Source organism: Bacillus rossius, chromosome 7 (genome assembly GCF_032445375.1).
Source record: "Bacillus rossius redtenbacheri isolate Brsri chromosome 7, Brsri_v3, whole genome shotgun sequence".
Taxonomy (NCBI): Eukaryota; Metazoa; Arthropoda; class Insecta; order Phasmatodea; family Bacillidae; genus Bacillus; species Bacillus rossius.
The window spans coordinates 72,339,796-72,356,471 of NC_086335.1; the positions used below are offsets into that span (position 1 = coordinate 72,339,796).

The window sequence follows — 16,676 nt, forward strand, 5'->3', positions numbered from 1 at the left end:
ACAGTAGCAAGATCTATAGATAGGTACCTATTTATCGATGTTGAGTCAGTAGCGAGTTAAAAACACCTACCCAACTATTTAGTTGAGGACAGTAGGATGCGCGATAAGATCACCATAAAGCTTACAGAATCGCTCTGAAAATATTTAAGATCACATTTACAAGTTAGTAATTGGGGCCAAAACAATAATTTTCTCCGCAAACTGCACATAGTGATTTTTGTGGGAGACGTGCATCAAATTAAAGCTATATCGAGTCATATTTGAGTAAGTGCACTAACATTTTTCATAGAGTTTTTATTTAATTACAATGTGTTAGGTCCATGGTTAGGTCCTTTAATTTTCCCTGTAAAATTAAATAATTCTGTTGGCGACTATTGCCGAGCGATAGTCGATACCGGTGTCCATCGGCATACAATATGACGCCACTCCCGCTGCCTGTCTAAGTTTTTTAAGTGATTATTAATGTTGAAAGTGATCCCAGGGATTTTAATGGGGGTTCAGCCTCGTGGCTGCAGGCAGGAGCGCGTCGCGGTTCGAAACCTACCCGGGCTGTTCAGGCCACCCGGGACACCTTATAAATAACTGGTAAACGAATTGACACGACACAGCACTATATTCAGAACTGATACACTTATTGGTCCAGGTACTGGCCGTGTCTGTTGTCTGACCGCTGCGACACGCGTATCTCTCTACGTCAACGGTACGTGCGACCAGGATAGGTTGCAAAGTGGTGTACACCGACTTATACAGTGGCCGATTATAAATGTGAAAGGTGCGGTGGATAGTCACAGATCTCCTGTGCTGCAAGAGTTTCTACAGGCAGTTACATTAACATGGAAAACAGCACATACAAACAGACGTTCCAAAGTTATTTGCAATCTAACCTGTGGCGAAATATTGAGGTCCCAAAAAGTACGTAACCCGGTACGCTGGAATCATACACGTTACAGTCACTTATTAATCAGAAATTACTCGGTTAGATTTCACATTTGCAGTAACACATTTACAGACGATGAAAGTTAAAAGGCGAAAGTTAGCGAGTAAGAACTCGACACACGTTGCTACGAGTCTTCGATGATAACAATTAATTGGCTGTGAAGCCGAAACTGCGTAACTCAATTACGCTGTCCTTAATCTCTGGACACGAAATTACGTAGAAAATGCAAAGTTCCCTGTTGGGATAAAATTAATTGGTGACGAGTCGCACGAAATATCGTGCGACTGGGTGGGGTCGGCGCAGAGCTGGTAAAAGGATTTTTAAGAACTTACACTATTGCTGAGACGTGGATGTAGCGTGAAAGTTGATGGCTCTGCGTTCGCGGAGCGTGAGACCCCTGTGAGCTCCCGACGGTAACTGAACTCAAGACCGCCCTGCAGCCTCGCGCCTAAACACGTGGAGCGCGGGAAAACAGACCCGGCCAGTTTTGGGCTTAAAAGACATGTTACACAATATATGATTATAAAACAATTAGACATAATTTCCCTTGAATTAAATATCTTTTAAATTGTTATTAAAATGGTTGTTTTTGATTTGAACAGAATAATTACATATTTAATTAGGCGCATTGCCACACCCGGCCGGGCGCTGTCGTCGTTTCGGTGTTCGTCGCGGCGCACTTTTACACACTCGGCGGACATCACGCTCGCGTGTGTTTGATACACTTAAGTGTTGTGACATAACGGCCTGTGCGAACCAGAGGGAGCACCGGCGGTCGGCGTCAAATACTCATTGCGTTGTCGAAGGGATTGCTACTCTATGTGATTGCTGTGTTGATGTGTATATTGTGTAAATGTTTATGATATTTACGCCATCGAATTACTAATCTTTTGAAACTCTTTCCTGTAATAAAAGGTATTATACTTGTTGAGACACATATCTCACGTTAGATTTGTCACGGTGGTAAATATTTAAATTTTGAATTTGGTTTTGAAAACTTCTTCAATTTGACACAAGCCGATGTCAAGCATTCAACCTCCTTTCCTTTCACTGTTATCCTTAAATGAGCCACATTCCTTGCTATCATAAGCTTCTCATCCAAGATATCCATGCTGCTGTCGTCAATACCATAGCGTTTTTTAGTCATCGGTCCTATTGTAGAACCTATTTTCCATGTACCTTTTTACGGTAATTCTGAAGGATAGCTTCTTTTAATTTTTATTACTTTACTATTTATTTTTTATTTTACTGTTTTGTATTACTGTGTACGTAATTTATGAATACAGTGGCACAGTATTTTTACTTAACCAACTGTTCTCACGATTTAAATTTTGTATTTAATTTTCCTAATCTATTCACTGATTTAAACTGTGAACTATTGATTAACTATTTGACTATTATAACACACATTTGAAGAATTATAGTAAAATCATTTTAGAACTTTTATTTCTTTTTTGTGGAAAGGAGTGTCACCTTCAGAATTACCAACCAACATTTCTCTCTTTAAGTTTCAATTGCCTTATTTCCCATAAGAACTTTATAATAATAATAATAATAATAATAATAATAATAATAATAATAGCTGCAATTGGGTACAGAAGTACCCGGTGGCAATCATATTCCCTACTTTCCCCGCAATCTTCTTCTGAACTGATCCACGCTCCCAGCCGACACACTCCTCCTCCAGCCTATTCCATTCCCCTACCGTCCTCACGACCATCGCATTCTTTCCCCTTTCTGTTCTCCTCCTCTCTTTGAAAACCTTCCTAGTATTTTCCGTCCTACTTCTAGGCATTCCCATTTTGACTTTTCCCCCCAGCTCTCCCCATCCTCCCACTCCACTCAGCACCTGGTACATCTTGACCAATCTCTCCTGTCTTCTATCCTTTAAGCTCTCCCATCTCATTCCTATCAACATCTCTGTGGTACTGCACTCCCCCTTCCCTTCTCTGTCCATTCTCCTCCACTTGCCCTTCACCCATCTAGCTGTTCTCCTCTTCACCCCCTCCAGCTCCCTCAAGTGCTGCCGTGTATGGGTCCCACACTGCTGCGGCATACTCCAGCATGGGGCGGACCATAGTTTTATAGGCCTTGTCACGTATTCTGCTGCTTCCCCCCCTGAGCACTCGTCCCAGCATGCCCAGTGCCTGTCTGCTCTTCTTCACTACCTTGTCTACCTGCCCCTCACCCACCCCAGGTTACCTTGCAGCACCACCCCTAGATATTTATAGCTGTCGGCCTCACTTATCACGTCTCCCCTCCAGTGATATTCCCTCCTGACAATCTTCCTCTTCCCAGTAAACCTGACCACTTTTGTCTTAGCCACATTTATTTTCATACCATTATTTTCCACCCACTCTTCCAGCCTTTTCAGATCATCCTGTAGGCCATTCCTCTCAGCATCCATGTATACAACGCAGTCGTATGCAAAAAGCCTAATATGCCGTTGTATCTCCTCTCCTATATCATTCATCATTATGGTGAAGAGCAGTGGGCCGAGCACACTGCCCTACGGCATCCCTGACGTAGCCCTTCCTTCCTCCACACGTACCCTCTGTGTCCTGTTGCTTAGGAAGTCACCAATCCAACCCACGGTATCCAAGGTATTGCCAAAGGTTGGTTAGGTTAGGTCAGGTCAGCAACATTTTAAAAATTGTAAAATTGTGTTTTGGTTTGTAAGTGATATGACTAAAATACTAAAAAAATGTGCAAAAGATTATTTGGGTTATGTGAGAGCCATTAAAATAATCATGTGAAACATTAGTTAGGTTAGGTTACAGATATTTAAATATTTAGAATCTAGCAGAAATTTAAAAATACCCTTTCACAGGATAATAACAATATATTATTCATGAATTTAAAAATTATTTTCGTCGATATTAGGTTTTTTGAATAGAGAAGTCACTATTCCTGACATTACCTCATAGGCTGTAAAGGTCCTGCTACAATGGGAAAGGATAAGTTAGCTTTGAGGTTATAATTATAGTACCCACTGAGGTAAATTTTAAATGTCACAGCAAGTAAAAAAAATTAAAATACTATTCATTTTGAAATTAGAAATAACATTTTTTTTTAAAATCTGCAATTGGACTTCCGTTCAGTAGCAGAGTCCTCTGCCTACTTTGCCCTCCCACACATTAATTCTATGGTACTTAATACCATATAAGTGGGGCGTCGTACTAAAAAAAATTGTGAAAAGTTTAATGGTAAAATAATTATTGAATGCGAACCGTTATAGTTATTGGTAACTAGAAAACAAATTATTTAAAATTATGAGAATTTTTTTAACACAGTCTCACTTAGATTACTCCTTAGTTCCTTCACCCCCACTCATAATCCCGCAAGCCCTTTTCAATCCCGCACTTTTGTCACCAGAACAATTCTTACCCTTGAAAGTCTCCTCCATATGTATTCCACTCATGGTCTATTCTTCCTCTGTGGAAGCTATTTTCTAGCTTTCCCCAGCCCCCCTCACACTTCACCACCTTGAATAGCCTTACCAGCCTTTCCACCCACTTCTCCCCTGAAACGCACCCCTTCATATTTCTCATCACCTCAGATGACCCTTCCCTGCTCCATTGTATACCCATCACTCATCCATCTCTGTCCGAGTGCAGCCCCTGCTCTCTTGCAGTCCCAGCGCTCCAGAGGCCATGGAGCAGCCCGTGCCGGCATCACCAGGAGCACCCCTCCGGGACGACACCCCCACACAGTCACCCGTCCTCCCAGAGCCCCCGTCAGGTACGCCCATGTTTCTTCCTCACATTTCTCTTTAGTTATTTGTACAGATGCATGCCTCTCTAATCTAATCTAATGAGTTTCTTATTAATGTAACACTTAAAATTAGATTTTTTTTTTGTGGGGGGGGGGGGAAGGAGATGTATCTACAACCATCGCAAGAGAACATGCACCTGTATCAAAGACTCGCAGATGCCCAACCGACCAGGAGCATGCTTGGTGGTGTTGGCCCATTGGCTGCGGTAGGAGAGGCAGTCAGGACTTAAAAACCCCACGTGTGTTGACGTTTACAACTGTGCTGTGTGTCATGACTGTCGCCATCTGTGCTGCCTTCGTGGTATTGTTCAGAGCTGTGTGTCGGCTATCCGCAGTTTGATGTGGTCCATGTTTGGTTCTCTTCCTTGTTCAGAGCGGCCACCCAATCAGGCAAATACAGAACCCTTGAATGAGTTGTGAATTCCGGAAGAAACCTGTCAATTTTTGAAAGCAATCAGCAAGAACTTGTTTTTCTAGCAAGTTGGAAACAGCTTAGTTCAAAAAGTACACAGCATGCCTACAAAATGTGTCACACATATCATTTTTGAGCGTTGTATCAGACCTAACAGACAACACAAGCCTGTCAGCAACGACTGCAAATGCAACACAGTTTTAAAATACAGCATACAGTTATATGTGATTTTACACATGAAAAGCTGTTATCGCAGACTTCCAGCCAGTTGAGACTTTTAGACCAGCAGTTCCCAATTTTTTTTTGGCCAGGGAACCCTATGATCGACTTTTTTTGGCGGAACCCCAACTCCTTCAAAGAAAGATATTTGACAATAACTGTGCCTGCTTTATATGACATTGTCCTGACTCACGGTAACCCCTGTGACCCTACCACGGACCCCAGAGTTCTGCGGAACACCTTTTGGTAACTGCTGTTTTAGATAGACTAGACCATAACACACACTGTTACAAGTCTCCCGCATCAATGGTAGGCTGCAGTCTAGAACTGCAGACCCACTCTTTTTAGGCAGAAGCAAGGTCATTTATTATTATTTTTGTATTAGAGAACATTATTTCCTGCCATTTGTTCAGGTAGCTTAGTGGGAGATGGCTTAAAGAGAATTTTTAAAAAAAAAGGTGTGTGTGAAGTCCACACATGACTGAAGTGAAAAATCTGGCTTATAAGAATAGAGGTAAATTATTTGTATTTTTTTATTGAACAAGAGATACATAATGGATGCGGGTATGATCTCAAGTAAAAAAAAAAACCTTTTTCTGTATTCTGTACTCTCGCATCGTTCACTGACACTTTTTGGCATGTCTTTTGGTGGTATATTCCCATGTTGCCTTTGATAATACTCTTAACTGCAACTGTCTTTTTATTATTTTTAGGCATGATATTAAATCACTATCTCCACCTGAATAATGTAAAAAAATGAAAAAAAACACTCCAATTGAACATAAATTACACTTATAAAGCTAACATTTGAAGTCTGTATGTCTTTTTTACATTTTCAATCACACCATTCACATGAAAAAATAAATTTTAGATACTTTAAATAAAATAAAAGCAATATGGTAGTGTCAATAGTTAGCCATTAACGAAACTGAGGAGTAGACAAAACACAAGCAGCCGAACGAGAATCCCATGGCATCCCCTGCCGCCTGCCTTCCGGCCGTTACAACTGGCGTATAGCATGCTTCACTACATACCTATCCCCTTTGCTCTTGATGTTTTCCCATTCAGCCGCTAGAGCATGCGTTGGAGTGGCTTCGCCACTGACACACTCTCCTCTACCGGTTTCCTCACCACGTACTTAACGATTCGTCTCATGCGATCTGAATTTATAACACTCGAAAATTGTAGTCCCCTCAGCAAAGAAGTTTCACTGCAAAATCTGTGTTCAAGATGTATTCAAACAAGTGAGTCAGGGGGTAAAATCTGTATACTACTGGTGATTGAGAAAGATTGTCCCTTAAGTCAGTTAATGTTCAGACACAGGATATGCTTTTCTATAAACAAGAAGCTGTGTTGGGGTTTTGTTAAAATTATTCTTTTAATTGATGATTCAATGTTAAGGCAACTTTGAATGCTACCAAATTATTTTCAGGAGAAATACTTTATTATAATTTATTTCAGTTTTATCTGCTCAGAACTTTCAAGAGATGCTTTTAGAAACCTTAAATTTGATACAATTAGCAGATTAGCCACACTAATGTTGTTTGTATGGTTACACTGGCTTGATTCCTTTTTTTTCGTTTATACTTAACATTGGCTTGTTTTATCTTCCATACATATTTAAAAAAAAATTGATCATCTGTTGACTGGCTTGTATGGCAACAAGTAGTGAAGAGCGGTGTGTGTGGACAGCCAAGGCCGGCGTCCCCTCCAAGCCGGAGGCCAGCTCCGACGAGAAGGCGCCGGACTCCGGGGACAACGGCGGCAAGGCACGCGTCAAGTTCCCCAAAGGCAAGAAGCGTAAGAAGAGCCAGCGCGACCAGACGGCACCGCGCCAGCCACTCACAGGTAGCCACTCCCGCGCTGGGTTGTAGAGATGACCTCTGGGAGGGAGGTGTTCCGGTTCTGCCACACGTACGGGTGGCCATCACTTGCATGTTTTATTCTCGTTTAGTTGCACTAATTAATTACATAACTTTGAACTGTGATTACACGTGCTGCCTCTCACGCTGCTGCTATTTAGAGCAGCGTTATGGTTGAGATATTATCCAAATACGGTCAGTGTCTGTGCTTGGAAACAGCACAACTGTCTTGTATATTTGAAGAGTGCAGTACAGGGAACTGATGCAGGGTACGTGAGGTTCCTGAACGACAGGCGCGAGAAGGTGCGAGCGGAGAACCCCAACCTGCCGTTCCCGGAGATCACGAAGCGTCTGGCTGTGGAGTGGAGCCAGCTGCAGGCTGACCAGAAGCAGGTGGCTACCACTGCATGTCCTCGTAGCGTGACTGGCAAACTTAGTTGGAAACCTACCTTTACTTTAATAGATTTAGATTATTTCATCAGTAAAATAACCATGTGGTATTACTTTTTTTTTACTTAATAGGTAAAATAATTTTGGCTTAATTATAAGTAATTATTTATCATTTGGTAATATGAACTATACACATTTTATTAGTCTTTTTTCAATTAAATTGATCGTCTACTTATAAAACAATTAATTTATTGCTGGTTAATGTATGCACAAAAATTATAAACAAAATAGAGGTACAGAATTTTTAAAATAAAATGCTTCATTTAAGTAACTAAATTTTTGGTGCTTAAACCAGGCCTGCATATTTTGAAAGTTTTCTTTTATATTTGAAAGTTAAAACTCATTGGCAAAAACAGCAATGTTAAATTATTCCTGTAAATATTTACGTTCCTTGCCACTGGTGAACTACATGGAGAATTACAATGGTGAAAAACTCCCATTGTGTGTGGTGCCATGACACTTTAGAGCTTTTAGATCCACAGACCAAAACTCTCCTCTGTAACCCATCATTGCTTTACGCAGTGGTTCATTCGACAATGTCTGATACTTTTAAACTGCTGTAAAATAGGAATTAACCTATTGTAATGTTGCTAACATAATCTAAGGTAACCAATAAAACAGTCAACCGCCAGTAAAATACTTGAATTATCGGAATTCCCTGTTTATGGAATTATAAATTTTTCAAGAAGATTTTTTTTTTTAATTTACTTGTGAAAGTTGTAGAGTATTGCTTCTGGAATTACAGTTTTAACAAAAAAAAATTACTAGTTACTAATGTAGCTGACCTAACCAACTTTTTGCTTGGTATTTAACTTGTTTCTCGGAAGCTACGACTACAACCTTCAGAGGTAAAAAAACCACTTGAAATATTTCACTGCCATTCATCAGCAAACAATGTGGTATTGTTTCTGTATTTATATATTTAGGTCTCGTTTAGTTCCATAAACATAAACTTATATTTACTAAAAGTACAAAATTTAAAGAATTATGTAGAGTACATTCCTTGGTTTTTAACTTGTAAATTACTTCAATTTTATGTATTTTAATTTATTAACCAAGGAAAATAGTAATAAGTTCTGGATATATTAAAAAAAATTACCTTATGTTTTATTTTTACTCTTTGAGCAAATCAAATTAATGATATAGCTAATAGTTTCTTAGGTAATCCAGGCAACAACCGCACAAGACAAACTTGTTGGGTATCTCGTCACTCTGAAGGACCGAGTGCTGCGCGTCGATGGCTTTAAAGCCTTGTGTAATGGCATGATGGCACTCTGGGACGCTGACCGTGTTGACCTGTAGCTGGTTGTTTCTGAGCATGGTGTAGCCCCTGTTCGAGGAAGACAAACTGGGGTTTAACCTGTGGTTCTTGGTGGGGTGAGAGGGTAGGGCCCTGCATCCATTTCACGGTGGATGGCTTCGCCTTCTTGTTTTCCATCATCGTGTATCCTCGGTCATGGTGTCGCTGCCTTGCAGGGGAAACGCAGCGCAGTCCAACACCATCGTCAAACCTTTTGTTGCCGTTGCAGAACTCGTAGTCCCAGTGATGGTCGGGGTCGCGGCTGGACTACAGGGGTAGCTACACCCTGGGTGTTGTCGTGCTGTTACCACAGCAGTACAACTGATTACCTTGCCTGTGCACGGCGGGCAGCGGTACAGCACGGACGAGTGCAGGGCAGTGTTGCACCGTGTCTTGCCGCAGATGTACCTGGACGCTGCGGAACAGGACCGCGAGCGCTACCTCAAGGAGCTGCATGCGTACAAGCAGACGGAGGCCTACAAGCTGTTCATGCAGAAGCAGGCCCAGAAGAAGCAGCGTGACGACAAGATGGCGACCGACGCGGCGGCCCACGAGGAGGTGCGCACTTATCCGCTACTGACTACATGTACTTGTACGGTTCGTAGCATGGCTGGGGGACAGTTGTTATTGACCGTGTGCTTGCTCAGGAGCCGGAGCAGGAATCCGACATGCCCGGCTTCGACATACCGATATTCACTGAAGAATTTTTGGATCATAACAAAGGTGGGTTATGAAACTTGATAATTAAATATGTGATTATGTATATTTAAAATACGTAGTTTAAAAGTAACTAATCTAAACCCAGAAAATAGGTAGTGTATAGGCCTGGGTAGAAGAATATAAAGTTAATAGCTTCTAACGATAGGATCAATTTTTAATAGACTACTTCATTTGCTAAATATCAGCCAAGCATCTCTTCCATTAATAAAATTGGAAGATTCTCAAGAACAAATTTATTGATTTTGAATATTAAAAACTTCCTTAAATATCATAAAACCATGGAATAAATTGCATAAATATTTTGTGAAAGCTATATAAATATAATATTTGCTGTAGTGATGGGTTGATGTCAAGCATGGAAATGAATATTGACAGATTTAATTGATTCCAGTAGAACTGAAGGATTCAAATTGATAAATTTTAAAATTAAATACAATCATAATTTTACTGTCCAACAGAAACAGTACTGTCCGTGGCTCACATGCTTGGATTATCCCGTCGAGTTGGACGCAGCACATACACTGGAGATAATGTCAGGAATAGTGATTTTTCTATTCAAAAAAACCAAATATCCACAAACGTAATTCTTAAATTCATGAATAATGTATTTTTATTATCCTGTGAAAGGGTATTTTTTAATTTCTGGTAGATTCTAAATATTTAAATGTTAGTAACCTAACCTAACTAATGTTTCACATTCAATCTTCATTTGGTTTAAAGAATTCTCAGTATTAATATTAGCATTGTTATTTTATTATTTTTTATTGAATGGTTTTACATCAGTTCTAACATTACAATTGTTAAACAAATTTTTTTACTCAATCCTGTATTCCATAAAGTAAGTGTAACGCAGCTTTGACGAGAATAACATTAGCAGATTCAATTTCGCAGATATTTTAAAAAAATTTGCTTTGTTATCGGAGTTGAGAACGAGATATCGGCATTTTAACGTCTCTGAAACGAATATTGGTTTAACCTTTAAAGCTTGCGAAGAAGTAGGAAGCTGTCGTGCTGTGCAAGTGGACGGAGGGTGAGAGGGGGAGGAGGTGAGAGCGCGAGGGGGTGCGCAGGGCGAGAGGCGGAGCTGCGGCAGCTGCGCAAGGCCAACACGGACTACGAGCAGCAGAACGCCGTGCTGCACAAGCACATAGAGACGATGCAGGCGGCCGTGGAGAAGCTGGAGGTGGAGACGGCGCAGCAGCGCAGCAACAACCTCGCGCTGCAGCAGCACCTGGACAGCATGCGCGGCACGCTCGCCTCCAACTTCGCCTCCATCCCCGTGCCAGGTGCGAGTCACCCCTTCTCTGGGTATTTGGTTACCATTTAGATTTAGATGATGTAAAGTTATAGTTCGGTTTCAACTATGTTGTAATGATTATTAAAGTAAGTACAGTATGTAATTTTTACTGCTTTTAAAGCAGACTTGTAAAAAAATTCTCTCTCTCATGTATCAATGAAGTATCATGGTCGTGGCGGACACGCGACTGGTGCGTGCGCAGGTTCCAACGAGCTGCCGACGGTCGGCAACATCGACTCCTACATGGCGCGGCTGCATGCCGTGCTGACTGACCCGACCGCACGGGAGCGCGAGACTCTGCTGACGACCGTGCGTGCGCTGGTGGCGCGCATGGACTTCAGCGCATGACAGCGCCGCTGAGCGGCCGGGCTCCGCGCAGGCGTGGAGAATGTGCTCTCTACGGTGACTGGACCAATAGCTGTGTGGAGTGTGTACATCGTATACTGAACTTGTCATGTCATTGGGTGTTTAAAATTACAGATCTCCAAATACTCATTTCAGTCAGTTTGATTGACTCCCTGTTCCTTATTTAACTGTAACCTATGCTGTTTCAAAGTCGTTCGACACATACTTGACACTTGAGCACTTTTAGTTTCCAGCATTACCGTGAGTGCTCCCTTCTCTGTTTATAGATTTTGAATTAGTTCTGATTATCTTGTTTTAAGGGGAAATTACATGTACCAGTTTCCTACAGAACAACTCACTGTAAATACAAAATTATTTTATGGGTGCACTGGTTTTTGGCAAGTATTCGACCTAACCTAATTTTAAAGCTTTAAAAATTGGAACTTATACTGTTTTGACTAGGGGAAACGATATAATACTAGTGAAACTTTACTCACACAAGTCTGGAGTAATATAGGATTAGTATATAATTATGTAGTACTTAGTAATTGTGAAGGTTGTACAGAGTATTTTATTAGAAAATGTGATTAGTTGATGCAAAAATAAAAAAAGAAAGTATTTTCTTAGATTAAGTTCTTCAGCATGCAATGCTCTTCTGCTATTTACGTATTATAATATACGTAGTAACTCAAAGATTTGTTATGCTTGAGCTCATTTTATATTCTCTTACTATAATTATGAATTTTTCCTTGACATATACTATTGGACTGACTCTAGGACTACTATGTAAGCATGTTACATAAAAATTTAAAAAAATTCAGTAATAACTAGGAACATGCATTCTCTTACTATAATTATGAATTTTTCCTTGACATATACTATTGGACAGACTCTAGGACTACTATGTAAGCATGTTACATAAAATTTTAAAATTCAGTAATAACTAGGAACATGCTTTTTTTGTTTTTATTTTAAGTGATGTAAATTTCAACTTTAGTGATATTATTTTTTATTTCACTTATGTTGTAAAGAATAAATTTTCTTTTGTTTAAAAGTATTGAAAGAATAAACTACTATGTAATAATACTAAGTATACCCACCATATGAAGTAACAATGTTATAATTTGCACAGTTTTGAATTAGCAACACCAATTAATTACAGTATGACTGAAGTAGCGCTTTTTTCTTTAACAAGAATTTTTATTTCCATGTGCACACTATATCAACAGCACTTGTGTAGCATTGAATATAGTGCAACAAATAATGTGACAAAAATAACAAAAAAGTATTTTGTTCTTTCCTTAATAGCTTTATACCATGCCAGCTTGTGTCAGCAGCTCTGGAGAAAAAAGCCAGAAGCTTTCAGCACTAGTTTAGCCGGCACCTACTATAATGCGCTAGAAGCATATCATGATACACACATGTTTAGTGTAGGGAATACATCAACCAGTTAAATAATCTAATAGAATACATTAAGTTTATGCTTTTTTTAAATTCTTATTATAGCTGAAATAAACCTCATATACGTATTAATATTGTTTTGTAACTCAGAAATGTTGTTAGTGCTTACTATGCCCATGCCCTAATATTGTAATAAATGCGGTCTGTGAATTTTTTAAATTTAATTTCAGGTATTTTAATATCAAAATGATTCAAAATTTTAAAAAATGTATTGTAGACATGTATTAATGTTGTAAATTGATTTTAATGGGACTTGTCTTGATTAAATTTTTGTCAGCAAGTACACTTACCTGATTAGATAACAAATTATTTTGTCTTATGTAAAAAATGTACATGATTACCGCTGTTTAGATGAGCACTGTTCTCCTGGAATGAATTAGGGCGTTACTTCAAGCGGGTGTATTGCACTGCACAGATAAATTATATGTATACATATATACTACATTCATTGCAATAAAAATTGCATAAATGCTTCCTTTTCATACAAGCCATCCAGTATTAATTTTATGCCCTTGGGGGCTGAAAAATAAAATTATTATTCAATAATTTTTGTTCCAATTGAATATGAATAGTTGAATACCAAATTATTTTCAAACATGAATATTGAATTCAGTGTAGTGGCTTCTGAAATATTAGACAAATAAGTGTAAGGTTGGTTAGGTTAAATTAGCTTCAATTACTATACATAAAATGATTGATAAATTATTTAATATTTTAAAGGAAAAAAAAAGTTTTAAGCAGCTAACATAACATAACCCAGCCTACCTTTCACTTCTGTTTTTATTTTGCTTTATGTTCCAGGACCAGCTACTCAATATATGGATTAAGTAAATTTTTCCTGACTGCAAAATAGAGCAAAATCCAATTATTTAATAAAAATCTTGAAGTTTTTTAATGCTGCATTCATGAAATAGTAATTAATTGAGGTAATATTTACCTACTTAGAACCCTAGTTATGCACATATTCTTGTCATAGTGAAGTTACTGTGAATACTTGTTCCGTGTAAAATCAGAAATATGATTTTCATGTTTTTAATTAACTATGCAATCTTGTTAAAACATGTGAAATGGGTATTTATAGCTCATAATGAGACAACAGTGAACATTGGTACCTATACAACAAACTTACGAGGTGTGCGATGTCAAATAACCAATTGAATACTCATTTAAGTTAAGTGTTACAAATATGAATAAAAAAAAAAACTATTCATATTAATAAAAAAATAATATTTGCACAGGCCTAAATAAAGTAAAAGGTTGGTATTTTGGAGATTTATAGATGTGTGAGGAGGAACAAAATAACAAAATGAATTTTAAATGTAGTATTTTGTTACTAATCTTGTAACTGGTGGCTGGGTGTAAGAGTGCAAACTTTTTTTCATATTTATTCCATCAGCACACAATTAAAATTAATGTGGGCAAAAACAGTTTTGCTAGAGGGTTAAACTAACCTCAAAATGGGTTTGTCTTGAAATAAAAAAAAAGAATCATGAACAGTTACAAGGATATAAGAAATATCCAAAACTTGGAAAGGAGGGGGTGTTGTAGAACCACTTTCTTGCTGTTTGCTTTGAATTTATTCCTTCTATTAGTGGAAATAATAGATTTGTACACATCTTTTTGATTTTGTGGGGGCCCCTGACTAATGATTAGAGACCTGAAAAATTCGCTACCGCGATAACGCGAATTTAAGCATTTTCACATGTAAAACGCGAATTTCTGCACTTTTAATTGAAAATGCCTATTTATCATGATTTTGGCACATTTTAAAGAAATTTTGTTAAAGCCGCCTAAAAATTACGTATCAAAATAAAGATATATCGTAATTAATTATACATACGTATATTTACAAAGATTTTCCGTAAGTTCATTACTTTTCTAGATACTACGGTTATTTTAATTTTTTAGTTTAGTCGCTATCTTCCTTTTCTCAACGGTTGTTCACTTGTTGCACTATAAAAATAAAATGTCACGGGCTTGAAAAATATTTATACATAATTATATAATTATAAAAATGCAATGTTCAATTTCTTTCATAAATTGTTCTCATATTCTTATAACATCGATTAAATTTACTTTTATATTTTTAACGGTGCCTTTACGTTTGGGTTGAAAATAAATCGGCCTTGCTAAGAATGTTTGAGATTTTATGTTGGTCACTCTGTTTTGTTCGTTATTTTCAAACAAACAAGTTTCTTCTGACAAAAACTTTAATACATAAATTACGTTGTAGTATAATACGAACGACAATATTTATTGTTAAATAATTATTGAAATTAGTTTTTAAACTTTCCTATACCCATATTTTAAAGTTATAGTTGAATAACACGAAAGAGACATACAACAAGTATGGAACTTCAATCGTAACCTCAAAATATGAAATCCTACGAAGCTGTAAACAAGTTTGCTGCGAAAACCAATTATTTTATCATCAACAAGTAACGTAGTTAGTGCGATTATATGTGTTTGTTTTCGTTGTGGTTTTCTGGATTTTGAGCATTGCTTTAAAATAATTGTACAGCTAATGTTAAATTAAGTATAAAGTTACCCATATTTTTTTTTAAATGCCTAAGCCTCCCGTAAATGCGTGTATACGGGCAGAAGAATTCAAACGTTAAGGTTTCTACGCTTCTGACCCAAAAACGTTAATGTGCAGACAATGCAGCTGCACAGTTAAATATTAAAAAAAGAGACAAGAACAGCAGAAGTTAGTGGAGTCGTTACCACAACGCCGACAGCTAGAAAACTGTGTACCATAATGCCGAAATAACTGAATGAATTTTTGTGTGTTTCTTAAATGTACCTAACACCGAAATACCACAATCTAACTTAACTTAACCTAGCCTAGCCTAATCTAATCTAACTTAACCTTGTCTAACCTAACCTTTGTAGCAGTCCTGCAATGACATTTTTCGGCATTAGTGTATTTCGGCGTTGTGGTACACAGCAGTTTTCTAGCTGTCAGCGTTGTGGTCAATTTGGCATTTCAGCATTGTGGTGCGTTCCCAAGTTAGTTTTTGTAAACAATAATTCGTAATTTTGTAAAAAAAAAATCAGTACCAGTTTTAAAGTAAGGAAAATAATACCTATTAAAAAAAAAACACCTATTTTTGAGAAAAATAACACATAGTTTTGAGAAATATAACACCTATTTTTGAGAAAAAAAAACATCTACTTTTTCAGGTCTCTACTAATGATCAATCACAAGAAAAAAAGAAAAACCCATTTTTCTATTGAAGACTTCACACACAAACTTTATAAACATAACACCACATAGAGAACTCAGGACACATTTCAGGCTACTTATACATAATGTAATTTTTATCTGGTTGTATGCATTTATTTAATTTAGTATTGAAGCTTATGATCTTAACATTCCAAGTTGTATTTCTTTAAAATTTTGATGTTTTTGACCTACATTGAAATTCACAGAGTTCTGAGCCTATGTTGTAAATGTGTGACTAATAACCATAGGGTATTTAATGTGTGGTTAGTTCTTGTCACAACCTATTTCATGTGGTAAACATACATATAGTCAAATGTAAATAAATTACAATAATATTGCTCAATGAGTGTTTCAGTTTCAAGAAATGAATATTAGAAACCAGAAAAACAGAGTTTTAAATAAATGCAGCTGGTACCGTAGTCAGTTTACTATTGTTCGGTTAATCTAAAAGCAGCCTGCAATATATAACGTATTAAAAAATAATCCGGCAATGTTTGTGAATCAAGTACATACACAGGCTAAACATATTTTTATTGCATTAATGAAAACTAAAATCACATGTTTGGGATGGCTAAACAATTATTCGGCTCAACACAAACTGAGGTCTCAACGCACTTGTTCGCTGCACCACGCCACACCCCAGATGCTCCAGACAGCACGCTAAGCCTGTCGC

General features: G+C 37.8%; 1 protein-coding gene across 1 annotated transcript; it reads left to right on the forward strand.

Moving 5' to 3' along the window:
- Positions 1-1,647: 1,647 nt before the first annotated feature.
- LOC134534383 (high mobility group protein 20A) lies at positions 1,648-11,466 on the forward strand. Its single transcript, XM_063372844.1, has 8 exons — positions 1,648-1,852; positions 4,572-4,678; positions 7,035-7,190; positions 7,473-7,597; positions 9,357-9,512; positions 9,602-9,677; positions 10,745-10,960; positions 11,174-11,466. The coding sequence occupies exons 2-8, from the start codon at positions 4,591-4,593 to the stop codon at positions 11,317-11,319; spliced, it is 963 nt and encodes a 320-aa protein (XP_063228914.1). The 5' UTR covers positions 1,648-1,852; positions 4,572-4,590; the 3' UTR covers positions 11,320-11,466.
- Positions 11,467-16,676: the final 5,210 nt, after the last annotated feature.